The sequence below is a fragment of the Lepeophtheirus salmonis genome, chromosome 7 (assembly GCF_016086655.4).
Source record: "Lepeophtheirus salmonis chromosome 7, UVic_Lsal_1.4, whole genome shotgun sequence".
Classification (NCBI taxonomy): Eukaryota; Metazoa; Arthropoda; class Copepoda; order Siphonostomatoida; family Caligidae; genus Lepeophtheirus; species Lepeophtheirus salmonis.
This window is the reverse complement of record NC_052137.2, coordinates 24,727,866-24,753,398: the sequence shown is the minus strand read 5'-3', so window position 1 is coordinate 24,753,398 and position 25,533 is coordinate 24,727,866. Positions and strand designations below refer to the sequence as shown.

At 31.3% G+C, this 25,533-nt stretch overlaps 2 protein-coding genes across 2 annotated transcripts; both read right to left on the bottom strand.

Moving 5' to 3' along the window:
* Nucleotides 1-15,387: 15,387 nt before the first annotated feature.
* On the bottom strand, nt 15,388-21,105 carry LOC121121830 (cytoskeleton-associated protein 5). The gene is made up of 7 exons (XM_040716821.2): nt 21,001-21,105; nt 18,511-20,807; nt 17,683-17,964; nt 16,767-17,624; nt 16,318-16,699; nt 15,836-16,250; nt 15,388-15,780 (listed from the first exon to the last, which is right to left on the bottom strand). The coding sequence occupies exons 2-7, from the start codon at nt 20,767-20,769 to the stop codon at nt 15,450-15,452; spliced, it is 4,527 nt and encodes a 1,508-aa protein (XP_040572755.1). The 5' UTR covers nt 20,770-20,807; nt 21,001-21,105; the 3' UTR covers nt 15,388-15,449.
* Nucleotides 21,106-23,236: 2,131 nt separating this feature from the next.
* On the bottom strand, nt 23,237-24,783 carry LOC121121872 (exosome complex component MTR3). The gene is made up of 3 exons (XM_040716868.2): nt 24,562-24,783; nt 24,068-24,462; nt 23,237-23,585 (listed from the first exon to the last, which is right to left on the bottom strand). Exons 1-3 carry the CDS (start codon nt 24,710-24,712, stop codon nt 23,304-23,306), a joined length of 828 nt encoding a protein of 275 aa, XP_040572802.1. The 5' UTR covers nt 24,713-24,783; the 3' UTR covers nt 23,237-23,303.
* Nucleotides 24,784-25,533: the final 750 nt, after the last annotated feature.

The following is a 25,533-nucleotide window of genomic DNA, read 5'->3' as shown; positions in this document are numbered from 1 at the left end:
ATACATATATGAGGCCTTATTGTTCCTGTGATAATATCTGGGCTATATAACTTTGAAATACATAGCCCAACTCAGTTAAATGAAGGCTATATTATGTAATAGCTACCAGGAGCAGGAACATTGGAAGGTGTGTGGCTGGAGGGGCTGCACCGACCCTCCACCCCTCAATTAAGGATTCCATTTTTTTTTACTAGAAAATTTAATGTTTTACTTTTTTTTTATAAAGAATTAATTTTTCAAATTTTTTTACAATAAAATTAATTTTCTCTTAATAGCTAAAAATTTTGGAAATTTTTAAGAAAACAATCTATTTTTTTTGTGAACAGCTAAGAATTGTTAAAAAAATGGAAAAATGTCAATATTTGAAATTTAAATTTTAAAATTTGTTTCCAAAAAAATATCAAAAAATTCAATAAAGTTCGCCCCTCTATGACGTCACTTAACTATATTTTGTTTTTAATACGTTGTAGTACTAACAGTATTGTCCTAAGGACCAATCCCAAGCACTGATATGACCATTCCTGAGATTGGGCTGGACCGAATAAATTAGGACTGACGAAATAACAAACAGGATTGCTCTGAGTTTTTAAGTGCCCTACAAACTTTGCTCTAATATTATAGATTAAATGCAGGGTTTCCCTGCGAATTTTCTGCAGGTGCAAAAACCTTAAATTCCGGTATTTCGATAAATGAACCCTAGTATGTAGGATATCATAATAGCAAAAGTTCGGAAGGGCAAATATTTATTATTTTACATTTTATTCATCTAAATAAGAAGATAACCTTGAATAGTTTGAGAAAAAGGTCCTTCATGGACTCATTTTGATCAAAAAATTTGTAAAATATCTCCAAAAAAAATATTGTGAATTGTTCTTTCTTTAAAATTATCGAGTTAAATCGAGATTTTAATTAATTATGTTACTGTAGATTATAAATTTATCTATAAACAGTATTTGTACAACATTAATCTAATTTGTCTCACGTTGTAAGTATTTTGTCCTAATGATGTTGTAAGTAAATAAGTATATATATATTTATTTATTTGTTACCACGTATTGTGCGCGGACAGTTTGATTTGTTTCTTCATTTATACTTCTCAAACCTCATTTCTTGATAACAAGTATCCCTTATATTTCCTTTATTTTTGCTTACTGTTTCTATACAACTATATAGACCGTTTTCACGAGACGTTGGCATTGTTGATGTCTGCCATTTTGAAGGCCTACCACGTTTTATAACAATGAAACCCCTTAAAAAGGTATTTGAGTGCTATAAATTTTGTAAATGTAATAATGTAGGTTGTCTCATATTTGAAAGGTACAGAACTTTCTAAACGTGTGTAATTTTTGTACTGACCGGTTTGCCCGTGAGACTCGCTAATAGTGCAGTAACATAGGTTCTTGCAACAAGTGCGCAAGTCTACTTATTACGCTCTAACTAGTGATTGTTATAAATCAGTAAAAATGTCATAAGATGTAAAATAGTCAAAACTTTTATTAGTACTATAAATAATGTCAGAATCCGCATCGGTTTCTTTTTTTTAAAATCATTCCATCACTAATTGTAGGAAATAATCCAAATAAAATTGATTTCCCGGGCATTTCGCGTAGGTGTAAAAATATGAATGTCCAACACGTTCGGGAGAAACTATTTTCTTGATCTCAGTGTGCGTGGGTTCGAATCCTAGTCGTTCCTAGAGAAGAAAATGTACATTAGGTATAAGGAGTTCGAAGACAATACCTAGGTCCGATGGAGTAATTATAATAATAAGGGGGCGTCCGCAGGTTTATATTTTGGGGAGGGATTAGTTTTTAAATTTCCAAAAATATGCAATTTGAAAAATCCACAGTTTTTCACAAAAAATCATTTTTTTGAAATAAAAACTTCAAAATTCAATTTAAACTATTAGTTTTTTTGGAAAAAAGAATCATAAATCTATAGGTCTTCACAAAAAATTAAATTTATTCAAAAAAAAAAATTTACAAAAATTAAATTTGAAATATTACATTTTTAAAAAAAAATCAAAAATTCAATTTCAAATAATAAAATTTCTAGTAAAAAGGAGAAAATCCTTAATTTTGGGGGCTACAGCCTCTCCAGACAATCCCTGCGTTAGCCTCTGATAATTTAGTGTTCACTCATACATAATCATTGAAATTCTATCTTACCAATTAAGGTAACATTATTAAAAAAAAGCAACCAAGGCATCCCAGGAGCTCCCTAAGGTGCAATCCCAAAGAAATGAAATAATGCACTACCGCTATGAGAAGGAAATGATGGATCAAAACAATGAAGAAACACAATCTCTCCTATCCTAAAATTATCTCATTGACCAGATTAGATAGTAAAATTATATTGTATGTAAGGACGAAGGATAAGACAATCAAACGAGAATCCCTGGGAATGCCTCACAATATGGAAATGGAAACAAAAAAAACCACAACTTTAAATGAAAACGACCAAAATAGGTAGATAAATAAATAAATATTTGCAATCATTTGGCAGTAATAAAATAAATAAAGTTTTATGGCTTGAAATTCCATTTGTCCATTAGAATAAAAATAAAATAAATACCAAACAAAAAAAAAACCTAAATAGCTTAATTACAATACTCCTCAAAAAATTCCGTATTTTAAAAATTCGTCAATGTCCATCAGACAAAAACACTCAAAAAATATACATACATATATGTATCTAATATTAATCAATTTGAATCTCGCAAAAAGGCTAAATAAATCAATTAGAATAACATAATATGAATTAATTAAAATACAAAATTGTCAAAAGATGATGATGATGCTATTTGTGTATTTGAAAAGGGGACGACTTTTAAAATTGATGGTTTTTTATCAATACCTGTCGCGTCTTAATATACAATAATTATCACTTTAAAAAAAAAGATGCAATAATTAGAAATGAATGTCTTTACTTCTAAAAGTAATGAAGAAAGAAATAAATGACGACTTCTGGTTTATTGATAAAGCACTCAAACATATTCTACTACATACATTATATAGAGTGTGTACGCAAAATTGTCCCTTTAAATTATTTAATTCTTCCTAACAAAAAAAAAGATGAAATGTGATCTGATAAATCTGTTTTACATATATTCTTGGATTAAAGACTATCACACAGCCTTTTCTAGTAGTTAACCAATTCTTCGCAACTATTAATTATTTAAAATTTTTCACGATAACCGCTGTCTTTTCTAAAAAATAACAAATTTTTACCACTGATATCCCATTTTTTTCACCATCATATCCCTGGCGACTATCCTGGATGTCATTTCTCACTTATTACATGGCTTTTTATATAATTTAGTCTCTGGAATTTTCACATATGACAAGAGGGATTTTAAGAGAGGGCTTTGATGATTTAAGCCATAGAAAAATAAATTAACAGAAGCCACAAAGTATGCAAAAGAGTTTTTCCATTCCTTTCAGCTGTTAACTTTAGGATACTTTTGTGATAATAATTTAGGGAAACAGCTTTTAATTTAATAGGCTGCCTTTTTTCCTCCGAATTTTAACATACTATCTTAAAATAGATCAAGGAAAACAGCTGTTTTATTGATTGAATTTTATTTCGTCATACATAGTTGACAAAGACTTAAAATTACGCTAATAAATCGTAAGAACGTAAAAAGGGTGTATATGATGGAATTACTAATAAAATTCTTTAAATTGAAGTTCCCAAGGTTATATCTGTGAAATTTTTCAAATTGACTAACATATCAATCTAGTTAACAAAGGCTTTGTTAAACACTGTGTAACAGTTTAATAAATAACTCGGAGCAATATTGGGTAATCAATCTAGTTAAAGAAGAAAGACGTGTTACCACATCTATCATGCGTGCTCAATGTATATACATCACGACGTTACCTTCCTAACAAAAAAAAATATACGATGTACTTTGCTGTGAGCTGTCGATGTTTCTGCTTATATTCTCCTAATCAGTGTTCTAAATGTTGACTAGTGGAATTAGAAATAACTCCTTTTAAGAGGTGAACAATTTACAATAGTGATTGAATAATTCTTCTCGTGGTTGGGAATCATTAGTTCACTACCAACTGATTTTGGTAGCTTTTTTATGTTTCTTTTAAGTAAATGTTGCTTTACACACACAAAAAATAGCAACATGGACAATTAATTTCGGAAAACTTTGCATGTTATAGTCTACAAACTATAAACAGCTCACCAATCAAAATGAATTATGTTTTCTAATTTCAAATGTGTCAGTTTGGAGGGGAAAAAATGCAATGAAATATTGTGGGGAAATTTGATTGTTAAACGATTCATTGCAAGCAATTACATCATTAAGGATTTAATTATGATGCAATTTCATTGCAAGCAGTTTGATAATCACTTTGATTGAAATTGATATTGTATTAGGACAATTAAACTATTGCATGATAAGAAATTGTCACGAGCGACCCCATTTTATTTTGCAAAAGATATCCCAGCCAACAGGTTCTGCAGGTGGACAGCCTAAGGGGAATCAAACCCTATTGCTGCCGTTATCATGAGTTTCAAAGACCCCATCTAATATACTATAATACCCGCCCAAGAGTTATGCAAGTGAACCGCTTCCCTGAGCATTAATGATCCCTTCTAATAATCTGCAATACACATCAGTCCATGGGTCTTGTAAATAAACTGCTGGTCCAACACATGGACCAAAACCATGGCCGCCGCTTCTATTAAATATTTGGTTGTAAAATTATACTACAGTATCGAATTAAATTCAATGTAGGATTTGAATATAATATTTAATTCATTTTAAAAGTTGTTGAGAAAAAATGATATGACAAAGAGTACTTTGGATATAAATAGCAGTTGGTATGATTGACTTATTTGGCTAACATCCAGATGATTTTGGGTCTTTTTGGTGGAAAGGAAGCACAAAAATTGTTTAGACGGGATTTGTTCCAATCCCCCCAACCCCTACAAATAAGACGGTTCTTGGTAATTTGGCTGCAAATATTTTTGCCTTGGGTAATTTTGCCGGCTACATTTTTGATGCTGGTCATTTTGCAGGATGTATTGTCCGCCTTTTTATGCTTTTATATTATCGGTTCAATAAAAGTATCAGAAGTATTGACTTATGATTAATCAAGCATTGATTAATGAATTCTATAAGTCAACCCTGTTCTTTTTGATTTTGAATCGTATATATTCAATCGATCCATATTTTTTTGAAGATTTCAAATATTATCCAAAAATGGAAGGGTGGATTTAAATATCACATAATGTTGATATTTAATTATATTTAATATTTTTATTGTTGTACAAAGTTCAATAAGAATTTCTCATTAGAAAATAGGATGTTTTTTACTACAACAGGTTCCGTGATTGGAGCTCATGGTCTTCCAGATAGTAATAGAACTAATTGACGTTTCCGTTTTTATTACTATTGATTAATTATTTACCTTTTTCTTCTTGTCCTAGCTATATAATTAATCTAAAGTTCGAAGCGATAATATGTAGAAAAAGGCGCCAAAATATGCAAGGCTGTCCGTAGGGGGTGGGCTGAAGGGGCTCTATTTTCTCCCAAATTAAGGATTTTTTTTTCTTTTTACTGGAAAGTTTAATATTTGAAATTTAATTAATTTTTTTGTTCCCAAAAATTTAATATTTTTGGGAAATGCAATTTTTGAAAAATTTTTCCAAAAAATTTAATTCTTAGGATTGATATAGATTTTTTACATTATTTCGGAAAAAAATTATAATTTTCTGAATAGCTATGGATTTTTGAAATTTTTCGTGAACAGCTGCGATTTTTTAATTTTTTTTAAATAAATTTAATTTTTCGAGAATGACTACATATTTCTGAAATTTGTTTTTAAAAAATTTAATTTTGAAATGTTTATTCCAAAAAAATCAAATAACCAAGCCCCTCCCCCCTAAAAAACCAACAAAAACTATATTTATTATATTCCTGCGGACGTGCCTGATATGCCAAGCGGAAAAATATTCTCGTGGCCAAATTATCATCGGCGAAAATGTTCGAGGCAAAATTACCATTGGCGAAAATGTTCGATGCAAAATTACCGGTCACGAAACAAGACAAGACATGTTAAATCACATAAATTGCATGTAGATTGTACACGCATGATAGATATGTTACCCCCCTTTTAACTTAGGTTATACAATCAGACAATTTTTCTATCGCACCCTGTATGCTGTGTTATAAAAATTTCCGTCTCCCGAAAATAAATAATTATAAAAAGTGGTAATGATAAGAGAGCGAAGAGAAAAGAATTGATGCTCTGACTATAACTGCCTTTAAGTAGATACTTCTGTATGTATGTATATGAGTCATGATGAGAGCAAAGAAACACCTAATGATGATGTCTCTTTTAACGTTGACAGGTCAGTTTTTATCATTTTTATGTACTACAATTTTCAACCCTAAGAGAAGGCAACGGTGACTTTAAAGAGATGAAGCTAAGAAGCACCCTGTAGCTATACATAAGTAGGTACTATCAAGTCACATATTTTCATTGTTATAGACCTAATTATGACCTTTTTAATGGCTCAAAGTACATGAGGATGTCTGAATGAATCAATACACACACATATTGATATTATTCGATTCATCATGCTGTCATAAAAAGTAATATTCAGAGCCATAATGAAATTTTATATCCTTTTTAATGGCTGGAATAAAAAGGTTAGGAAAAAGGAAGGGGGGGGGGTAAAAATCATATAAAAATATGATTTGTCATTCCTTGACCATGTATAGACTCATTTTCACGTACGTCATCAATTGCATCATAGTTGAGGGCTCAAAGTTGATCTTTTACTAGAGGTGATTTGCTCTAGGCCATGACTATCACTTCTTCCCTTCGAATCGTTGTTCTGTTTTTTTCATTTTTATACTAATCTTTCTTATTAATTATTTTGTCTCTGATTCGAATTCATTACATAGAGAGATTTTGAAAGGATGTTTGCATTAAAATTTTGGGAATCATTCCATCATTATCCATTGATATTTTAAGTCAAAATGTCCTAATGCAAAATAGTTTAAGGTAAGATGTCTAGGGGCAAAATAGAGGTGAAAGTAGCTGGTGTCATAATAAACACTGATATTTGAAATAAATCAAAGTAATTTGAAGTGAAAATCCCTAAAAAGGGATAGATTTCTATAATTTTTACTTCTTTTTTTTTTTTTTGGATAGATTTAGGACGAAAAAAGTAGATAATTAGATAAGAATATTATATATTCATTCCATTGAAATAGTTAATTTTTATCTACAACACGGAGAACAGATTATATAAAGATGTAATAACATATTTTTGGTACATTTTTGGCAAAGATGTAATAGGTTGGAGAATAAGTAATTTCGTATTTTTTGAATAAATTCAATTCTTTTAAAGAAGTCTGACAATCTTCTAATTTAAGTCAAGTATGCCCTGTTCTGTTTGAATACTTGTTGCCAACGAGAATCCAACTTATAATGCCTTTCTCGTAGAATCCCTTGCCCTATTGGCAAAAAACTCGGACAACCAGCTTCCACAAGCCTCTATTGAGGCCAAATTTGAACCCCCAAGCGTGTTAGCCGTAACAAGTAACAGTCGCTTGGTAACAGGTTTGGTCTGTAGGATGGATGCATAGGAACTTCCCATCCGAGCTCCCAGGGCTTTTGGGGTGTCTTGAAAGATGTGTGCGGCCTGATGATGTCTGGTTCTGTTGTCTTCACAGTTGATGTTATAATTGAGGAGGGGGAAATATCTCAAAGCTTCTGCTGTGCATCATAAACCGAAAGAGTATCCGTCCCGTATACATATCAAATTTTTTTCGACGTCTTTTTTCCTTTCAGGGTGTAAATTGTCAAATATGGCGAATTTCTTCCTTTGAGACCTCCATAATCAACGCACGATAATTCACAATTTAATCGGCCAAGCTCAATACTTTGTCAAAAGTGTTTGTAGTATACACTCCCACCTTATTATATGATTCAATCTGACCAATAATGAGTAAGATAAATTTAGTTTAAAAAAAAAGTGGGGAATACGAAATTACTTTTTCCCCAACCCTATATAATACAACTAGCCAATAAATAGATAACATTTTTATAGAACGTAAGGTTTGAGTCTTTCTATTTGTTGGTCCCATTTTTACGCCCAATTCTTAATATGATTGGAAAAAGGGTTTTCATTCTTCTTTTAAAATTTGGTTCTTTAGGCCCCCAATATGGATGACATCAAAATTGTCACATCATGTGAAAACGCACTCTATAGGGAATGGAAATAAATATGTATATGTATACGAAAAAAACCATGGAGCAACTCATCATTCCTCAATGTCAAGAAAAGAAGAATAAAAATGATAATATTATTCTTCTTCTCTTTTTCCTCCCTCCCTTTAACCTCTATTTGACATTGCAAACTCATTTATCTTGACGTGTTGAGTCTATCAATATTGGGAATCAATAATAATTAACAAAAATTATTATTATTGTCTTCAATAACCAGGGTTATTTATTTATTTATTTGTCCACCCTTCCAACCCCAGATTTTTACTTTTATTATTTTGACTGAGCTTTAGTAGGGATGTTCATAAATAATAATCATATAGATGTAAGTCAAAACAATGAACAACGACGCCATTAATCTTTGTTTACAGCCCGGAGAGATTGACAAATAAAATATAGGGAAATTAAGTACCTAGCAAGGTACAAACAGAATGTAACACATGATGTACCACTTTAGTTTACGGTAGTCCAAAATTGTGAAGGTATGTTGGGGCATCCCCAGGATTATATATATATATATTTATTTGATTTTATTTCGAAAATCCGCAGCTGTTTGCTTAGCAATAATTGAATTAATTGCTAAATAAGTTTAAAAATTAACCTTTTGGAAAAAATATATAAAAAATTAAATTTCAAATATAAAAAAACTTTATTCAACAAAATTTTTACATATTTAAATTTTTCGAAAGTATTTAAGAAATTCATGGCTATTCACAAAAATGAAACAAATTCAAAAAGCTGTTGACAAAAAAAATAAATTTTTTGGAAACAAATTTCAAAAATTAAATTTTTCGGGAGAATTAATTTTTTTGGATATTTGATCATGCAAGAAAACTGAGAAGGCAGCCGCCTAGTGCGTGCGACCTCTTAAATTATGTTTTTTATTTTGTAACAATTCTAAATTTTTATGGCCACTTAATGCGGTGACATACTTATAACAGGTGGCTGTTAGACCAGGTTTGACTGTATAATTGATATGAAACTCACTTTGAAGTGAGATTTTCACCCCTGGCCTCTCCATGTGTCTCATATTTGAATCAGGAAATATTTTAGGATTGTTGAGTAGTGGATATTTATGCAAAATATCAATTTACTTTTTGAAAGATGATTCAAGACCTTTGGACCTCCACAAATATATATATTCGTGTATGTTTGTATATTGTACTTAAGAGATAAGGGGAATTTTGAGAGGTGGGACTCTTTAGTTCTTCATTTTATAAACTCAGTCTACTTTTTTTTTCTCTTTAGGAAGACAGAAAAGAGATAAGAAAAACCCATAATATATTGTTGCAAAAAAAAATATAAAAAATAAACTCACAAAAATCGTATGTATATTTTCAAAGACATACTACTAAAATATAACATATTAAATAATTCAATTCTAACGTTACTTATCTATGATAATAAATGCGTAGTCTCAACAATAATAATAGAAGGGAAATCACTCACTTCTTGATATAATATCCCTTTTTATATGTGGCCTGTCAACACAAAAGCAAGACGGAATGATTTGTCTTAAAATTGAGTGTAAATTACATTTGTATTCGTCGACGAATATTTGTCAATTTCTATCAAATCTTCATATTAACCATTTGAGTGCGCCACATATTACACTCGTCAAGTAACCAAAATTGTTTGTCAAAATAAAATCAATAAATTGAGTGATTTGATTTTACCCCCCGGGGTCAATATAAGTCTATTAAATCAAATAAAGGATATAAACTATGTGTAGTTAAAATGCTTGGATGTTGTAATTCATTCCAGTATTTTGAATACAAAACCGGTAATTGACTCAAACATTTCTATACCATATTCTGTTACATGTCAAACATGGACTGAAAAGTCCAGTGCTTAACCCATAGATGGCGCTAATATTTTTTAATTAACATCCTTTTCAGCTAATATCAAACTTCAAAAGACATCTGCCAAAATTTCATGAGAGTCTGTTCCTTTGTTTCTGAGTTATTTTGATAACTTTTGTTCTTTTTAAAATAAGGGATCAAACAACAATTTTGTGTTTTCTTTGTTAAGCCTGGGACTTTTCAACTCATGTCTTATATATGAAGTAAACAAATAAATTAGGATTTTCCCTCTTATTTTTATTTTTTTGTTCAAAACTGTTTTTATGTTGACCCAAAATTTTTTTTTTTTTAAAATAGCACTGTGAAATGTTGAGACTATGGGGTCTCTGACATTAATTCAATTCTAACGTTACTTATCTATGATAATTACGTAATCTCAAAAATAATAATACTGAAAAAAATATTTTTATAAAATCCTATTTTATTAACGAGATTAAAGATATAGTTTTCTTTTAAACGATTTGTATTTTACTCGATCAATTTCTTTCCCCCCAATTGGGAGGAGACTCAATTAACGTTTTAAATATATTAATACAAATTATATTCTTAAAAAATAAACATTTGCCTAACGGAGTAAGTTTTTTACGGAATTCTTTTAATTTTCTATGTATATTTTTTGGTATTATTTCATGTAAGAAAAAAGAAGAAAAATCGATGTCAGAAGAGGGGGGAGGTTTAGTGATTCCCCGTGAAATTGTTACGGAAAAGTGTGTACATCTTTTGTACAAGTAAATTGTTCAAACTCGAGGTGATAATATATAAAGGAGAGGCAGCAAGGAAATTCTACTCTTGTGTGTTTTTCATCATCTAGAAAATTTAATGACGTCACTGTTGAGGCACAATGCACTCTGTCTTATGTAATTGTAAAGTAATCATTTTAAAATCCAGACTTAATTCATTGTAAGGCGACACAAATTAATAATAATAAAATCAATTTCAGAACTAATTTATTAACTAACATTAATTTGTAAAGAGTATATATTAATAATAATGAACTTTCTGTATCTAAACTTTTAGATGTTTATGCAGTCTTTCAACTATATTTGGTTTTTGTCAATTGTGTCTTCATGGATACAATGCAAAACTTGGAAATGTTTTTCCAGACAATGACAAAATTTCAAAAACTCACACGAGGGAATTGTAAGGCCACCCTTGGACACCAATTCAGCCCAAGAACTAGACGTTTCATAATAAAATCTGAAGTCACGTGTATTTCCCCCTAGATTTAGAAAAAAGATCTTTAAAATTTTTTTACCAAAATCTTGCAATATAAGCCAGATCCTGATCTGAACAATAATTGTAAACTTAAGATAATTCTTCTGTATTTGCTGTAATTACTTTTTCGGCTTCAAGAAGTCGAGATTCTTATAAAGTTTCCTATGATTCAATTGCCTCCTCATAATGCTCATTTTCTTATATATTTGACGAAGAGAAGTGACTCGTTATTGATTTCGTAGCTATTTCTCTATCATCCTCCTCATTTAACTCCTCTTTAATAGTAGAACAGTTCCAATAGTTGTTTAATAAGCTCTTTCCTTTCACGAGTTTTTTTACGAATGTCTCTTGAGGATTTGGATTCATCTGAACTGAGAGAAGCAAAGGTAATATGGAGTGATGGGTCTGCATCACTTTTTAATTTCTTCATGGCTTTTAATTAAAGAAGCTCAAAATCATTGGATGTAAAACGCTTATCACAAATCTTGGCATTCTTAATATCAATTGGGTATTTTCTCCTGCAGACTGATATCCAAAGAAGCTGGAACATCAATTTTTTCGGAGGAAATGCAAAATACTGGGCATAGCGTGGATTGAGACAGCAGGCCATGGCACAAACACACATTGTACCTAGAGATGATACCATTTTTGCTAAACATGTCCCAATTAGTGCACTTCGCTTCAATGAAATTATCTGAAATCCCGCAATAGTGACGTCACTACGTGACCTGAATCAGCCTTTATATATAGTCACATTGGCCCAAGCTTCAACTTGATAATAAGATGGAATTTCATTGGTAGGAATTTGATAATCTAGTGAAGGGATGTCCACCTGTGGATCGCAGCCCGCCTAATGTTTAAGTGTGCTCCACTACTCATTCTAACTTCAAGAAGTATTTTGTAGCAAAATTGTCACAATATCATCAAGATGAGTAGAACGCTCATATTACGTACAATCATTGAAAAATATCTGGTATTTTCTGAGACTCTCACAGGGTTGCCAGAGTAGCTTTTTTAAGCAGTTTGGCCTTAAAAAATTAGATTTGGCCTTGTTTTATATTTGATCTCAAATTTCAACAACAAACGGCTAAAAAATCAGCTAAATAAATGGTTTATTGTATGAGGGGGGTAATTCTTTAAGGGCTCCTTAATAAATCATTTTTGAAAGCTTCAGCGGGACAATTGATGCTACTCCCAGAATTTTGCAGAAAAATTGAAGGATTTTTTATTCTTATTTTTTTTGGGAGGGGGAGGAGAAACTTTTTTGAAAATTTTAAAGTTAAATTTTCAACAAGAGATTAAATTTGAACGAATAATTTTTTTTCAGAAAAGTCAAATTGATTTTTTTTTTTTTTTCAAAACCATAGTTTTGTATGATAATAATAAAAATTCCTCCTCAAAGTACAGTCTATAAATAAAACAAACATTCATTTGATTGCTTAAAGGTTCATTCAACTTTTGGGGGACTGTGAGTTATTAGACTGAAACTTTTAATTTCAATTTAATCAATTCACACCCCTAAAATGGAACCTATTTCTATTTCTGATATTACTAAAAATCGGCGAAAAATCCGATACACTAATGCAAGATCAGCTAAGTTTTCCAGCTATAAGCTAGCTTATATTTTTTCATATCATACAAGTAAAAAATCAGCTAGATCTTTCCGAAAATCAGGTAGTCTGGCAACACTACCTAGGAGTACTTAAAAGATAAATTGAAGTTAGTATGGTTGACTTATTTGGCTAACTACCAGAGATGATTACATGCTGCTGATTTTTTTATTCTTTTTGGGCAAGAAGTTGCATGATGCAATAAAGTTAACAACATTTTAAATAAGAATATGCCCTTTATATGATTAATTTACAGTAATTACCTGAGCCAAGAGAAGTTGAATGGAGGTTTGCCTCTGTTTTTTTAGTTACTCACGGCAAAACTCAAAAACCAATTTTGGTCAAACATGGTAATGTGACCATATATAATCTTTGTGGCAAGTTTGCGTTACTCTGAGTCCAACAGGGAGCTACAATTATAACTCCTCAATCGGGGTTTGAATATCATTGACTGTAGTAAGAAAGGAAGTTCACTACCCAGGAGTTAAATAATAAGTACAACAGCAAAGGAATACCAATTCCAAAAAAACGGGCAAGCTAAGGAATACACACGATTTACATACCTACCTGTTAATATTCACTGTTTTTTATATAATTTCGGTGGGAAAAACGAATTAATGTTAAAGAGAGAGATCACCTCCTACATTTAAATAGCATTTCTTCAGAGAAAATATTTAAACTCTTATTCATTTATTTAATTATGCATTTTTAAAACAATCAACACCAAAGATAGACAATAATGCATACGCCAGAGGGAGAAGTGATCACCACAACGACCTATTAAACAATGAACAAAAAAGAGGAAATAGCACACGCAACCTCCTTTTTTCCTTTTCTAATTATTAAAGCTGGTTTTTTCCTTACAAACAAATAACTCTATTTATATAGCAAAGAGATTTAAGAGATTTAACTTGAGAGTAAGAGCTCGTTATATAAGAAGCAAGGAAATAATATAATTTGATTTTTTGCCAAAACATGTAGTTTTTGTTTTTATCTACAGATATAGATAAAAATATTTAGAATAAATGAAATAAGTCAAATTTGTTAAATTGACAAGATGAATATTGTTGAGGAAGATTGATCCAAAATGTACAATAATTTATTTCAAAAAGGCATTCCTTAAAAAAAAATGTTTTTCCTTTACAAGATCTACAAAGAAAATATATTCCTCCTTTTAGCCCAGAACATTTTTTTTCATTTCGTACCCCCACCCAACTAGAGAGAACTCCAGTTGGGGGAGTACGAAATATATTCAACAATGCGATACATTGTCCAATCTGGAAATTTATAATTGTGCAGGAGAGGCAAAATAGAAAAAAAAATTACTCTTAAAAAGTATGCTAGAACTTATAACGAGAGAAATAACAGTTTTGCTGTTAAAAAAGGAAAAACAGTTTGTGCTCGCGCCCATTTTACTTTTTCTTAATAGATTATTCACTTTATTGCTAAACAAACTATGATCCACTTATAATGGACTGTTAATGTACATTGGCTTAGTAGAAGAAATATCTTTAAACAATTTGTCAAATGCTTAAATAAGATACAGCTCTCTCTAAAAATGACAAATAATGACAATATTTCGAGTTAAATGATGATGCCTGGCTTAGCAGGTCATTAGTTTTTACCGATCCATCCATGCATTTAAATAAATCAAATATTAAGCTGCTAGGGTATGGTAAAACCATTGCGTATTATATTTGGAATTATCATCGCTTTTGAAAATATATGCTCCATATTTTCCAACGTGATTTAGAAGCGTAAAGTGTAACAAATACTTTTCGAGACTACTAAAGAACATCTGAAGAATTTTGTTATTCGGATCAAACTATCGGAATTACTAAATAAAACTATTAAGCTCGGATATTTGAAGAAATTCTACTTAGTATGAAACATCCTGACAAAACATATTTTGCCAAACTGAAAATAGATCTATTTGAATGGCTAAATATATATAATTTGGAAAAAGAGCTACCAGAATTGTAATCCAATCCTATTTGGAAACAAAAGTTTATGGGTGTTAAGAACAGTTTATAATAATGTGAACGAGGCAGGTTACATGGATTCAGCACTGTTATAAAGATGACAAATCGTTGTTTTGCAAAAAATGGCTTTTATGAAGCGTTTTGGTCCTCCCAAACATTATTCAAATTGTCATGTTGACCACTTTCATTTTCGTTTTCTTTTCTTTGAGTGTACTTGTAGATCATATTATTTTCATCTATGATAATAAAAACAATTTATTTTATTTCTACTATAGCAAAAATGCACAAACGCTAACTAATAAAAGTATCACGATATCTTTCTTTAAAATCATGCTCCAAACTAATCTAAAATTATACGACTTATACATAAACTGCTCCCAATTTTTAAAAAAACGATAGGGATCAGTTGCCTATAAATAATTGTGTATTTGTAAGCTAAATTCGTCCAGAAAGAAAAATGTAAATTGTGGCGGTTTTTTATTTCACAAAGTAAAGACCAATAAAATTACAATCATTGAAGAATTAATTAAAGGCTGACTGCTTGATTTTTTCTAGCCTTCTTCTAATGTCGTCAATTTGGATAGGCTCAGAATCATTACTTCTTGTGTTTGAGCTTGTAGAAGTATGGATGTCAGAAGGAGATTCCAGTAATGTTTTGCTCCCAATTGTGCTCTGTGGTGCGTAAATCCCTAGATATGAATGATCACCTTGCTTAATTTCCTGTCCTATATCGTCGTTATCCAGTCCTCCAGCGGTTCTCAGGCATTTTAATCGATCAAGGAAATATGTATAAGCCTGACCTGAGGAACTTCCTCCCTTTCCATGATTAGAAACATAATCCGACAAAACAAACCTATTTCATAAATGGCATATATTAACACATAAAATGTGCTCAAGTCTCAACTCACTTGGACGATAATCCTACATGTCCGCTTGCAAGTGTAAAATTAGCATGGTTACTTCCACTCTTAACCTCCATTTCGATATTTTTTAATCCTTTTTCAATATAGTCTCTCAAATATTGAGAGACTCTTCCAAAGAAAGGTTCAAGATCAGCCAGTGGATTTTGTTGTTTAAAGTTATAAAGTTCTTTTAATCCTTGTTTTGCCAATTCCTTCTCCTCAATCTTCTTGAATATCTTAGCTAGGGTTTCATTATGAGTCTTTGAAAATTGAGGCAGCTTTGAAGTACTGGATGACACCTTGTAACATTCTACAACTTTCTTAGTTCCTAAGACACCATTCATCAACTTTTGAAGATAGGGAACGAGCTCAGAGTTTTCAGGATCGCTTATTTTCCCAAGATGATTCATAATATCAGGTCCTTTAATATTAAAACGAATATTAAGATGGTTAAATAATCCATTATTGTATTCAAATGAATTAATCACCTTTAGCTTTTGCAAGCGTATAGACAATCGTTTTGACAGTTCTTAAGTGAGTATCTGCCTCTTGCATTTTCCAATAACTTTGAGGATTAGCCTTAAGAAATTCATGAAGTTCAGCCAAGAGGACATCAATCTGAATTTGAGGCATCTCCTGCTCAATTCTTCGAATAATTCTCCATAAGCACTTCATAACTAAATCTGCAAATTTGGGACTGAGCCCTGAAGTAGGAACATACTTTTTCAAGAGCTTCAAGAGAACACATGTAACGTTTGTATGATTTGAACGATCGACAATTTTAATTGTTACTATATACATGTCCTTGATAAGTGACTTACTGTCGGGGAGTTCATGTACCTTAGGCTCTGTCAAAATGTTGATCATAACCTACAAAAAATAGAATGATAATGTAGTTATGAGATATAGTAATTCCACTGGGTGGGTGGCATCTTACTGCGATAAGGTTATGTAAGTGTGCTAGAGAAGTATTTTTTGGGATATCTGATCTATGGTAGAGATACATTAATACCATCGTAGTAAATTGGAATAGCTTAACAACATCTATCTGGTTACAATTATCATTAGACATCATGGTATACAAAACGTGTTTATACTTATTGTAACAAGCAACGATGAATTGATCCAGTCTATTTATAACAAATTTAACTTTTTCAGAATCTTTGATAAGGTCATCTAACTGAGTGAAAGCATTGAGCGCAGTCATCGTATCCAATGACAACACTTGAGATAAAACAAGATCTATTTCCTTATAAACTTTGTTATTGTCATTGCAAGGGATACTTCCAATATAATTAGAATGATTTTGAAGAGATGGTGTCGAACTAAATCTTTTGGATGTTTGTGTTTTTGGAAGAGAGACATCTTCAAAGATATCATCCAGATTATGGCTTATCAAACGAGGTCCTGACTCCGTTATTATATGTTCAGATACAGCTTCTATTTCTTTATAATTAAGAGTAAAGGCCCCACTGACCTTTGAACGTTGATTATTATGGCTGTTGGATTGATTATTAATATCTTCATTAATATCATTTATATTATTTTGGTTGACCATTTGCTGTTCTGCTAAGGAGGACTCTGTCTGGCCAGGATTTGGATTAGACCGACCACTCTGAGCTGCTTTAGGTGCTGGTGAATTATTATTCGCGTTTTTGTCATTTGATGGAGACGTAGCTATTTCTTGAGGAATAACTGATTGTCTAGTCTTTGATGCACGCTTAATTCTTTCCTCCAACATGGTCATTTCCTTCTTTGGTAAATTACCAATCATTTTATAGACCTTTTCCCCTTCCTAAACACAAAATATACAAATGAGACCCGAAATCACCCGAAATGTGAAAAACTCTTACTTGAAAATATGTCTCAGCAATTGTGTTCATCGCTGCGTTTCTAACACTCGTATCTCGATCAGATATTTGTTTTGCAACCTCCTTTAAATTGTTACTAGGAGAGGGTTGAAGCACACTAATTCCATAGCCTTTAATCAAACGAGCTAGTTCATCTAAACATTCTGTCCTTTGCTTTGAATTTTTAGATAGAAGACCATTCATAAAGAAACTGACCAATTTATTCGCAGCATAGACCTGAGACATGATCTTGAAAATTTCTTTTATTGAATTTCTTATAGGTTCCTAAAAGAAAAGAAGAGTAACAAATAAAAATAATAAACAGGAATGGGCACTTGGAAGAGTGCAGAACCTCCGTCTAAAATCAAATTTAGTTTAGTATCTCGATTTATTCAAAAGTTATGATAGATGATGTATTTTTATCTCCGCCAACGAAGTTTAACAGAAGCTATGTTTTTAACTCTTTTTTGTTTGTTAGTCACCAAGATATCAGTAAAAGTGAAGGATTGATTTTGATCAAACTTGTTACGAAGATTATATATGGTCAGAGTAAGTGGCTATTAAATTTTGAGAGGTTAAGGGCAAATGTAACACAAAACGTAAAAAAAAAAAAAATCATAATCGATAATAACTCAATTTATTTTTACCGAAAATTATGTGCTCTACCAAGTGCCGATTCTAGTTTAATGGCCTCTTACTGTGGCCATATATAATCTTCGTACTTTTGTTGTATTCCTGCTTACTTACAAACAAACAGTTAATCTCTGTTCCACTTTGTTGGCGGAGGTATTCAAAAGAAAATTTACACAGTAAACTTAATTGCCTTCATACCTTTGGATCCCCAACTTTGTTAACCAAATATGGAACAAAAGAAGTGGCCTCAATCTCATGAAGAACGTAGGAATCTTCTGCTAAAATTTTAAAAACCGACTTTAGGTAGTCCAACCCTTTCATTAATACACTGGGATTTGTTTCAAAGAATCTAAGAGTGAACCATTTGAGGATCAGATCCAAATTATCCTTGAGTCCGTCCAAGTCTTTAGGTAGATATTTGATTAGTGAATCAATTACTTTAATGTGTTGTTTGAAGTCATTATGAAACATTTGACTTACAAGTGTTTTGTTAAAATTTGTATTCGTCAATTGATCATTCAATTGTTCAACAAACTCAGGTCTTGGAGTTATAAAATTCCATTTCAATACTTTAAATTTAGTTTCATCCTTAAATCTAGAATTTTTTAGATTATCATTTATATATGGAGCATACGTATCTTCTTCTTTCTTTTTTTTATTAGAAGCAACTGCTGCAACATTTTCAAAGCGAGACTTGGAGGAGGAAGTTTTTGCTTCCTTAGGGTTCCCATCTGAGGAAGACGCTTTCTTTCCACCCTTAGTAACTTTTTTTTGAGGTGCTTTCTTTGATAAAGGCTTTTTGGGCACAGTAAAATCCTCTTCAACTTCTGTGTCATCTTTATTAATATCATTAGAAGATGATGCTGCAGATACAATTTTGACTTTAGGAGCAGATGACGGTCTCACTACTTTAGCCTTAGGTGCAGCTGCTTGAAGTTGAGCAGCCGATTTGCCGCTTAGCTCTGCTTTTTCACAAAATTCTTTGATTTTTGAAAGCTTAATATTATCCAAATCCGGCATAAACTTCATCATTGAAGATTCTCCTAAAAATTTCATAAGGACTCCAAGAGCTTCACTGGAAGAATCTCGAACACTAGGGTCACTAACACTTAATTTTTCTAACAGAACTGTAATATAGCTTTTGAGAAGTTTTTTGTTTGATACTAATAGAGCTGGACACTTAGCAAAACAGCGTGCCAGATATTTTGCACTTTCAGCATTAACTGCAGGTGTTTTGTGCTTTAATGAGGCCAAAACATCCTCCTGAATCGTTTCAATACCAAGGATAGGATACATGGCATCTACTGCTTCCTGAAGACCTGATACGACAGTAGTTTTTTTTTCTTTAAACTTTTCCAAACATGCTGGCAAAAGAATAACTGCTCCTTGCTTAAAGGATAATCTAAGTCCCTTAGATATTCCAGCAATACACTGTGCAGCTATACCTACTATTATAACATTAGTATCCTTCGAAATAACTTTTTTTAACACAAGAACTAATTCATTAAAATCTCCGGGTACAATCTTAGGTGTTTTGGTCAAAGGCAACAAGGTATCCAATGCTTCTTTCCTGGCCTGCCACTTTTTTTCTTCGACCAGTTCAAAAAAGTTTTTGGGTATTTTTGAAAGAATATCAACAGGTTCAATGAGATCGTAAGGATCAATGGCTTCCTCTTCAGAATCTGCAGTTCCTACACAACCATTTACATCCCCGTTATCTTCATCACCTGCAACTAAGCTAAGAGCTTGTTGTGATCTTATAAACCTTGCTGGTTTTGCTTTGCCAACATTTTCAAGTTTTTCAAATTCTGTTTCAAGCTCTGTTAATTGCACAGGCTTCAAGGCGGTTAGTTGTGTTTTCATTATTTCTCCTACCCATCGATATGACTCAATTATCAACTTTTTACATTCTTCTCTAATGCCTTTATCTCGATGGTCTAAAAGGGGAATTCCGGACTTGAGTAGAGGAGATACTTTAATTACCTTCGTTCCAAAAGCTCTAAGACATGCTGTAATGATTGTTATACATCCTGCGACTGTTTTAGGGCTCTTTTGACTTAAACCCTTAAAGAGCTCTTCAATGACTTTGTCATGTGTTTCTATTTCACAAAACATGAGACATATTTGTCCTGCTAGGTCTTTGGTTTTAGCTTTTGAAGCACCAACACATTTGGAAACAAGTCCTTCGATGATTTCGGATGTATTACTACCAGCAGAATCACAATTTTGAGCATACGTAAGAGCTGCTTGAAGACCCTTTTCTTGTGCCACAGCATTTATATCCATTACAAATTTTTTAATAAGGCCGTGAAATTTCCTCCACTGTTCATCATCTCCGTCTAAACTATTAAACAACTTTACGACCTCTTCGTAACCGTGGAGTCGGGCTTTCCATATTTTATGTGTACACCTTTCTTCAACGGGTAGTTTAAGATATGCGGAATCATCTTCTGCCATTTTACACTGTAATCATTCACAGGAATTTATTAAATCTTCTGGAAATAAATAAAAATGAATAATTTGTAAAACACGAAGGAAAATAATTAGCCTTTCAATCTATTAATAAGTGATTTATCTCCTGAATCAAATCAAAGCAATTTCATAATGTTATACAGAGATACCACTTTTCTATTTGGAAAAATGTGAAAGAGAGAGGATTCAAGGGATCAAAATTCAGAGTATACTTACAAATGTTATTCTATTCAAGAATCAATAACTATTGACAACTCTTCTAAAAACTATCCTAAACTACTGTAACTTACACTAAGTCGCACTAATTTGTAAACTTAATATGAAGTTATAATGACAACGTACATAATTATCAAGAGTTTTTATATCCGTTGAATTCTTTAACACATTTTAAAACATGATTCCTGATAAGAACTTGTCAACTCTCAAATAAAAACACATTACTGTGTCTTCCATTTTTGAATAGGTAATTATTTTATGAATTACTAGTGGTATTACCCGACATTGGCCAGGATAATTAGGCGTGGGATATAATACTGATTTTTCTTTAATAATATATAAGAGATAATTCCCGAAGAATTCCTCTGTGTTACTTCCATTTTTCATGAGCCCACTTACACGTAACTACTCAGTATCAATTCAAATGACGTGTTTTCTCCTCAAGAATGAAAAAATAGTAATAAGAGTTTGAGAAAAATAAATTAATAAATTGGGATGACTGATGGGTGCTTTAGTCTTAAGATCGCTCACCAATAAAAACAAACAAAATTAAACTTAACATATCAGTGTTATATTTTATTCAAATCTTAACATATACCGAAAATGCACATGAATGATGGATACTTAAGAGACCAATAAAAAACAAAGTAAGAAACAGTGCTCTCGTTATAGAGCACACGCCTTCAATATTTAATCATCTGACTATATTATTATTTATTATATAAGAAATTTTATATGATTTACATCAGGGAGCACTACATATATACAATGCACCATATATACACGTTCCCTTGCAATATTTAATCAATACGACTACATTCTTATTTCTTAGATCAAAAGATGTTTATGATATATACTGTGGAGCACTATATTCAGTGCTCCCGGTGACTTGACAAGGAGATTTTTCTGCATGACATATTACCCGCCTTTTCATATTTTTATATGATTGGGGTCTAACTTTAATGTTATATTTCCTTGAGACTGATAAATTTTTCCTTCAAAAAAAAGTATGTACAGATTTGGATGAGGAGTCTAATCAAAAAAACTCTAAGCTTTAGCTATCATAATAAATAATTCCATACTGACAAATAGTAATTTGCTGTTATATCATGATATATTTGAAAAAATCATGCGATGCATGTCTGATCCTCTCTTAAAAAGTAATATAGTAATAAACAGGAACATTATTTTTTGTCAAATTCTTCTTTTTTATCCTAGCCTACTTTTATGTTAACGTGTCACAAATAGTTACTGTAATTGTAAAAAGATAAGTTTTTTTTAATTAAAAAAATTGCCGGTTAATTGGTTATCAGTTGTCCTCGTCCATTTATCGGCATTCGAAAGCTGAAAGAGTCCATTTCGGTCGAGCTCTTATTTAAACCATAGATTATTTTTTTAGAGCTATCAACAAATTTATAATCTATATTAACAATAATAATTGTAAATAAAAACTTATCAGATATTATTATAATAAATAATTATTATTTTTTTACCAGGTATCTAATAAATTGGTATATGAGAAGATCTTCTTTTATTATCTTTGTTATTTCAATCAGATGCTTTACTAGTGTAGCAAAAAAGAACATCGTAAGTTGAAGGCATATTTCCCATCTCGGAAGAATCATCACATTCTATGCAAATTATATATTCATTTTGAACTAATTGACGATTAAATAAAATAACTTATTAAATCAAAACAGTAATGATTATAATATAGAGATTGCGGGATTTGAAAATTGAATAGTGTATCCAGATGTTATGTAATCCATGTTTAAACTAGGATGAAGATATTTTAGTTTAAAAATAAAAAATAAAGAAAAGAGGATTGACTAATCAGATTAAGGAAGTGGGGTAATATTTTGAGATTAATAAATTTACAATAAAGTTTTTTTTTTTATTCAACATTTTGATTTGTGTCTTCCTTTCATTAATTGTACTTCCACACGATCATTCGATTTTCATATTCCTTAATACTGACATATAAAGTCATAATACTGCTTATTTAATAAATTTATATAAAGTCACAACACAAAATTTAGAATGAGTTAAATGGCTTTTCACTTGAGTTTGAACCCTTGATAAGTAGTAATTCTTACTATCTCATTCACTTCCTCTGATATTTTTATAGCAATCAATTTTACTTCAGGAGCCAACCATTATTTATCTACGTCTACGTAAGTACAAATGAAATATTACCAACAGACTACTTTTATAAAACAATGATAGAAACAAGTAATTTATAAGCACAATAATGTAAATAAGTTTATTGAAATCATTATTCAGCTGTGAAAGGTACGTATATTTTAAGAGGATGTATTAATTTCAGATAATTTCTCGTTCAAAGATTCGATAAGACATTCTTGAATCATAGGCAAGGTTTCTTTCGCGGAAATAATTAAGTTTTGTATCTGCGACGATAAAACCGTTTGCTCCATGATGCCATCCTGCAATAGAGCTACAATTTGTTCTAATGAAGGCTGATATCCAATAACTATATTCCCGTCATTTTCTTCGTCAGTGATGCTCGCGTGAATTCCTTCTTCTTTTTTACAAGGATCGACGAAAGCCCTTTTTTTATGCAGTCTCTGAAATAATTGAGAGTAATTGGCTATTAAAATACAAACTACATGTGTGGTGCGTCAACATAAATCAATCTTCAACAAAAAACAAGAAAATCCCAATATATCTTTGTACTTCATATAAACAAAGTCCAATATTTCAGACATATTTGAGTCAGTTATGCACTTTCTATTCAAATTTGTAGGATAACGTAAAATACCCAAGAAACTAAGCCTTAGTTTAGAACCTTTATTTGATTTATAAGATTTATATTGCCCTCGATATGATCCCTTTTAAATAAAATATATCAATTTATCACTCTTGTATTGTGATGATTAATTTTAGTTACTTTAAGAGGGCAATTTGCAGTTAATAAGAATAAATTGTGATAGAAATTGACGATAATTAATCCAAAAATACAAATGTAAACCACACTCAATTATGAGAAAAATCCTTTTAGCGGAGCCTGGTCACATATAAACTCGTTTAGAAAATATAATTCACTCACGACTGAGGAACCAATAGCCAGATCAAATAAATTAATGGATGCATCAGATAGAGCAAGAGACGCTGCAGTGATAGCCGTTGCCACAGCAGATCCATCATTTTCGAGCACAGTAATAAATACATCGATTTTGGACTTGGGATATAAATGAAGACAGACGGTGGAGCGAAGTGTTTCTGCTAAAAATAAACTGATATTTTTTTCGTTTGAATTATCTGAAGTGTCCCGAGATGCAAATGCAGTTTCCTTGTACTCAACAGACAAGATTCCAGTCGTGGAGGAGAAGTCCAATTTCTTTTGGATTTCCCGAGGACCAAATACAGAGGCAATTACTTTAGTCAGTCCCCTTTCGATGTAAGCAGAGCCTTTACATTTTGTCAAGACTCCCACCTCACAAACTAAAATGTAATTTTAAACAAAAGATACACTTTAATCAATCACATTAGTACTATATAATTCTACGAAATATTAATTAAACAATCAAATAGATCACTTACATAGAGATCTAACAGATGAATCCTTAAGTCTTTCGCCATCAAGTCGATATTTATCTTTTTCCCCTTTGTTTTCATTTTTGAGGAATATCCGATAGTCTTTTGCATCCGAAGGACTCTGAAAGCGGCGAAAATCCGTTTGCTTCTTATTCATTTTTGATTAAAATTTAATATTTATTATTTAAATAAATAACAAAACACTCATGTTATGATAACCTCATGGATGTTGTTTATTTACAAAATAAATTTCAAAGGTACCAACGGAAAGGAATTGAAATTTTGTATATTGTATACACTAGGTGTAACTTGTATAAGCAAATTGTACAAGTTGCAACCAAAAAATGAGATGAGTAATTTTAAATGAAGAATTTAAAGTACTTTGGACGAGGATCATGTAATAATAGAATATTCCATAAATTATCCACATATTAATAGTTTCTTTTTTCACTTATTTGATACAAATTACTAAAACATAACAATAAACATTCTGTGGCACATTGTAAAGCCCAAATACCCAGAGTGAATTATTCATAAATACATGATAACTACGTAATTTTAATTGATGAAAATGGAATGATGGTATCAATGTATAATTGGTAATTAGAATGACTCACGTTGTCAATAAATAATGCATCTTAAGACAAAGAAATCGAAACTTGTACAATTTGCTTATACAAGTTACAACTCCTACGGGAAAAAATTAAATCATAGTCGTTTCGTTCATTACAGCATGTGTATCAAGTGAATAGTTAACCGATTGGCGATTAGTGATTTATACATAAGATAAATACTCAATTACCATATTACTATCAACTAAAAGATAATGCCATTTAGTCTAAACAGATCTGTAGTCATAATAAGATCATTTACTCTATTAGTGTACCTCACTTCCACAAAAGTTTCTTTTATCCTTGCACATTAAGAGTAATATTATTAGTTGATGGTATTATGATTATGGCTCATTAACGGTATTAA

Bases quoted from the DNA above. Each gene is read 5' to 3' on its own strand.
- LOC121121830 (XM_040716821.2), bottom strand. From the start codon at position 20,769: ATGGCAGAAGATGATTCCGCATATCTTAAACTACCCGTTGAAGAAAGG. The intron at 17,965-18,510 runs GTATGAAGGCAA...CTTTTCTTTTAG, and splicing joins ACAAAGTTGGGGATCCAAAG to GAACCTATAAGAAATTCAAT. The intron at 15,781-15,835 runs GTGAGTTGAGAC...TTTATGAAATAG, and splicing joins CATGTAGGATTATCGTCCAA to GTTTGTTTTGTCGGATTATG.
- LOC121121872 (XM_040716868.2), bottom strand. From the start codon at position 24,712: ATGAATAAGAAGCAAACGGATTTTCGCCGCTTTCAGAGTCCTTCGGAT. The intron at 24,463-24,561 runs GTAAGTGATCTA...ATTACATTTTAG, and splicing joins TTCATCTGTTAGATCTCTAT to TTTGTGAGGTGGGAGTCTTG. The intron at 23,586-24,067 runs GTGAGTGAATTA...CAATTATTTCAG, and splicing joins TGGCTATTGGTTCCTCAGTC to AGACTGCATAAAAAAAGGGC.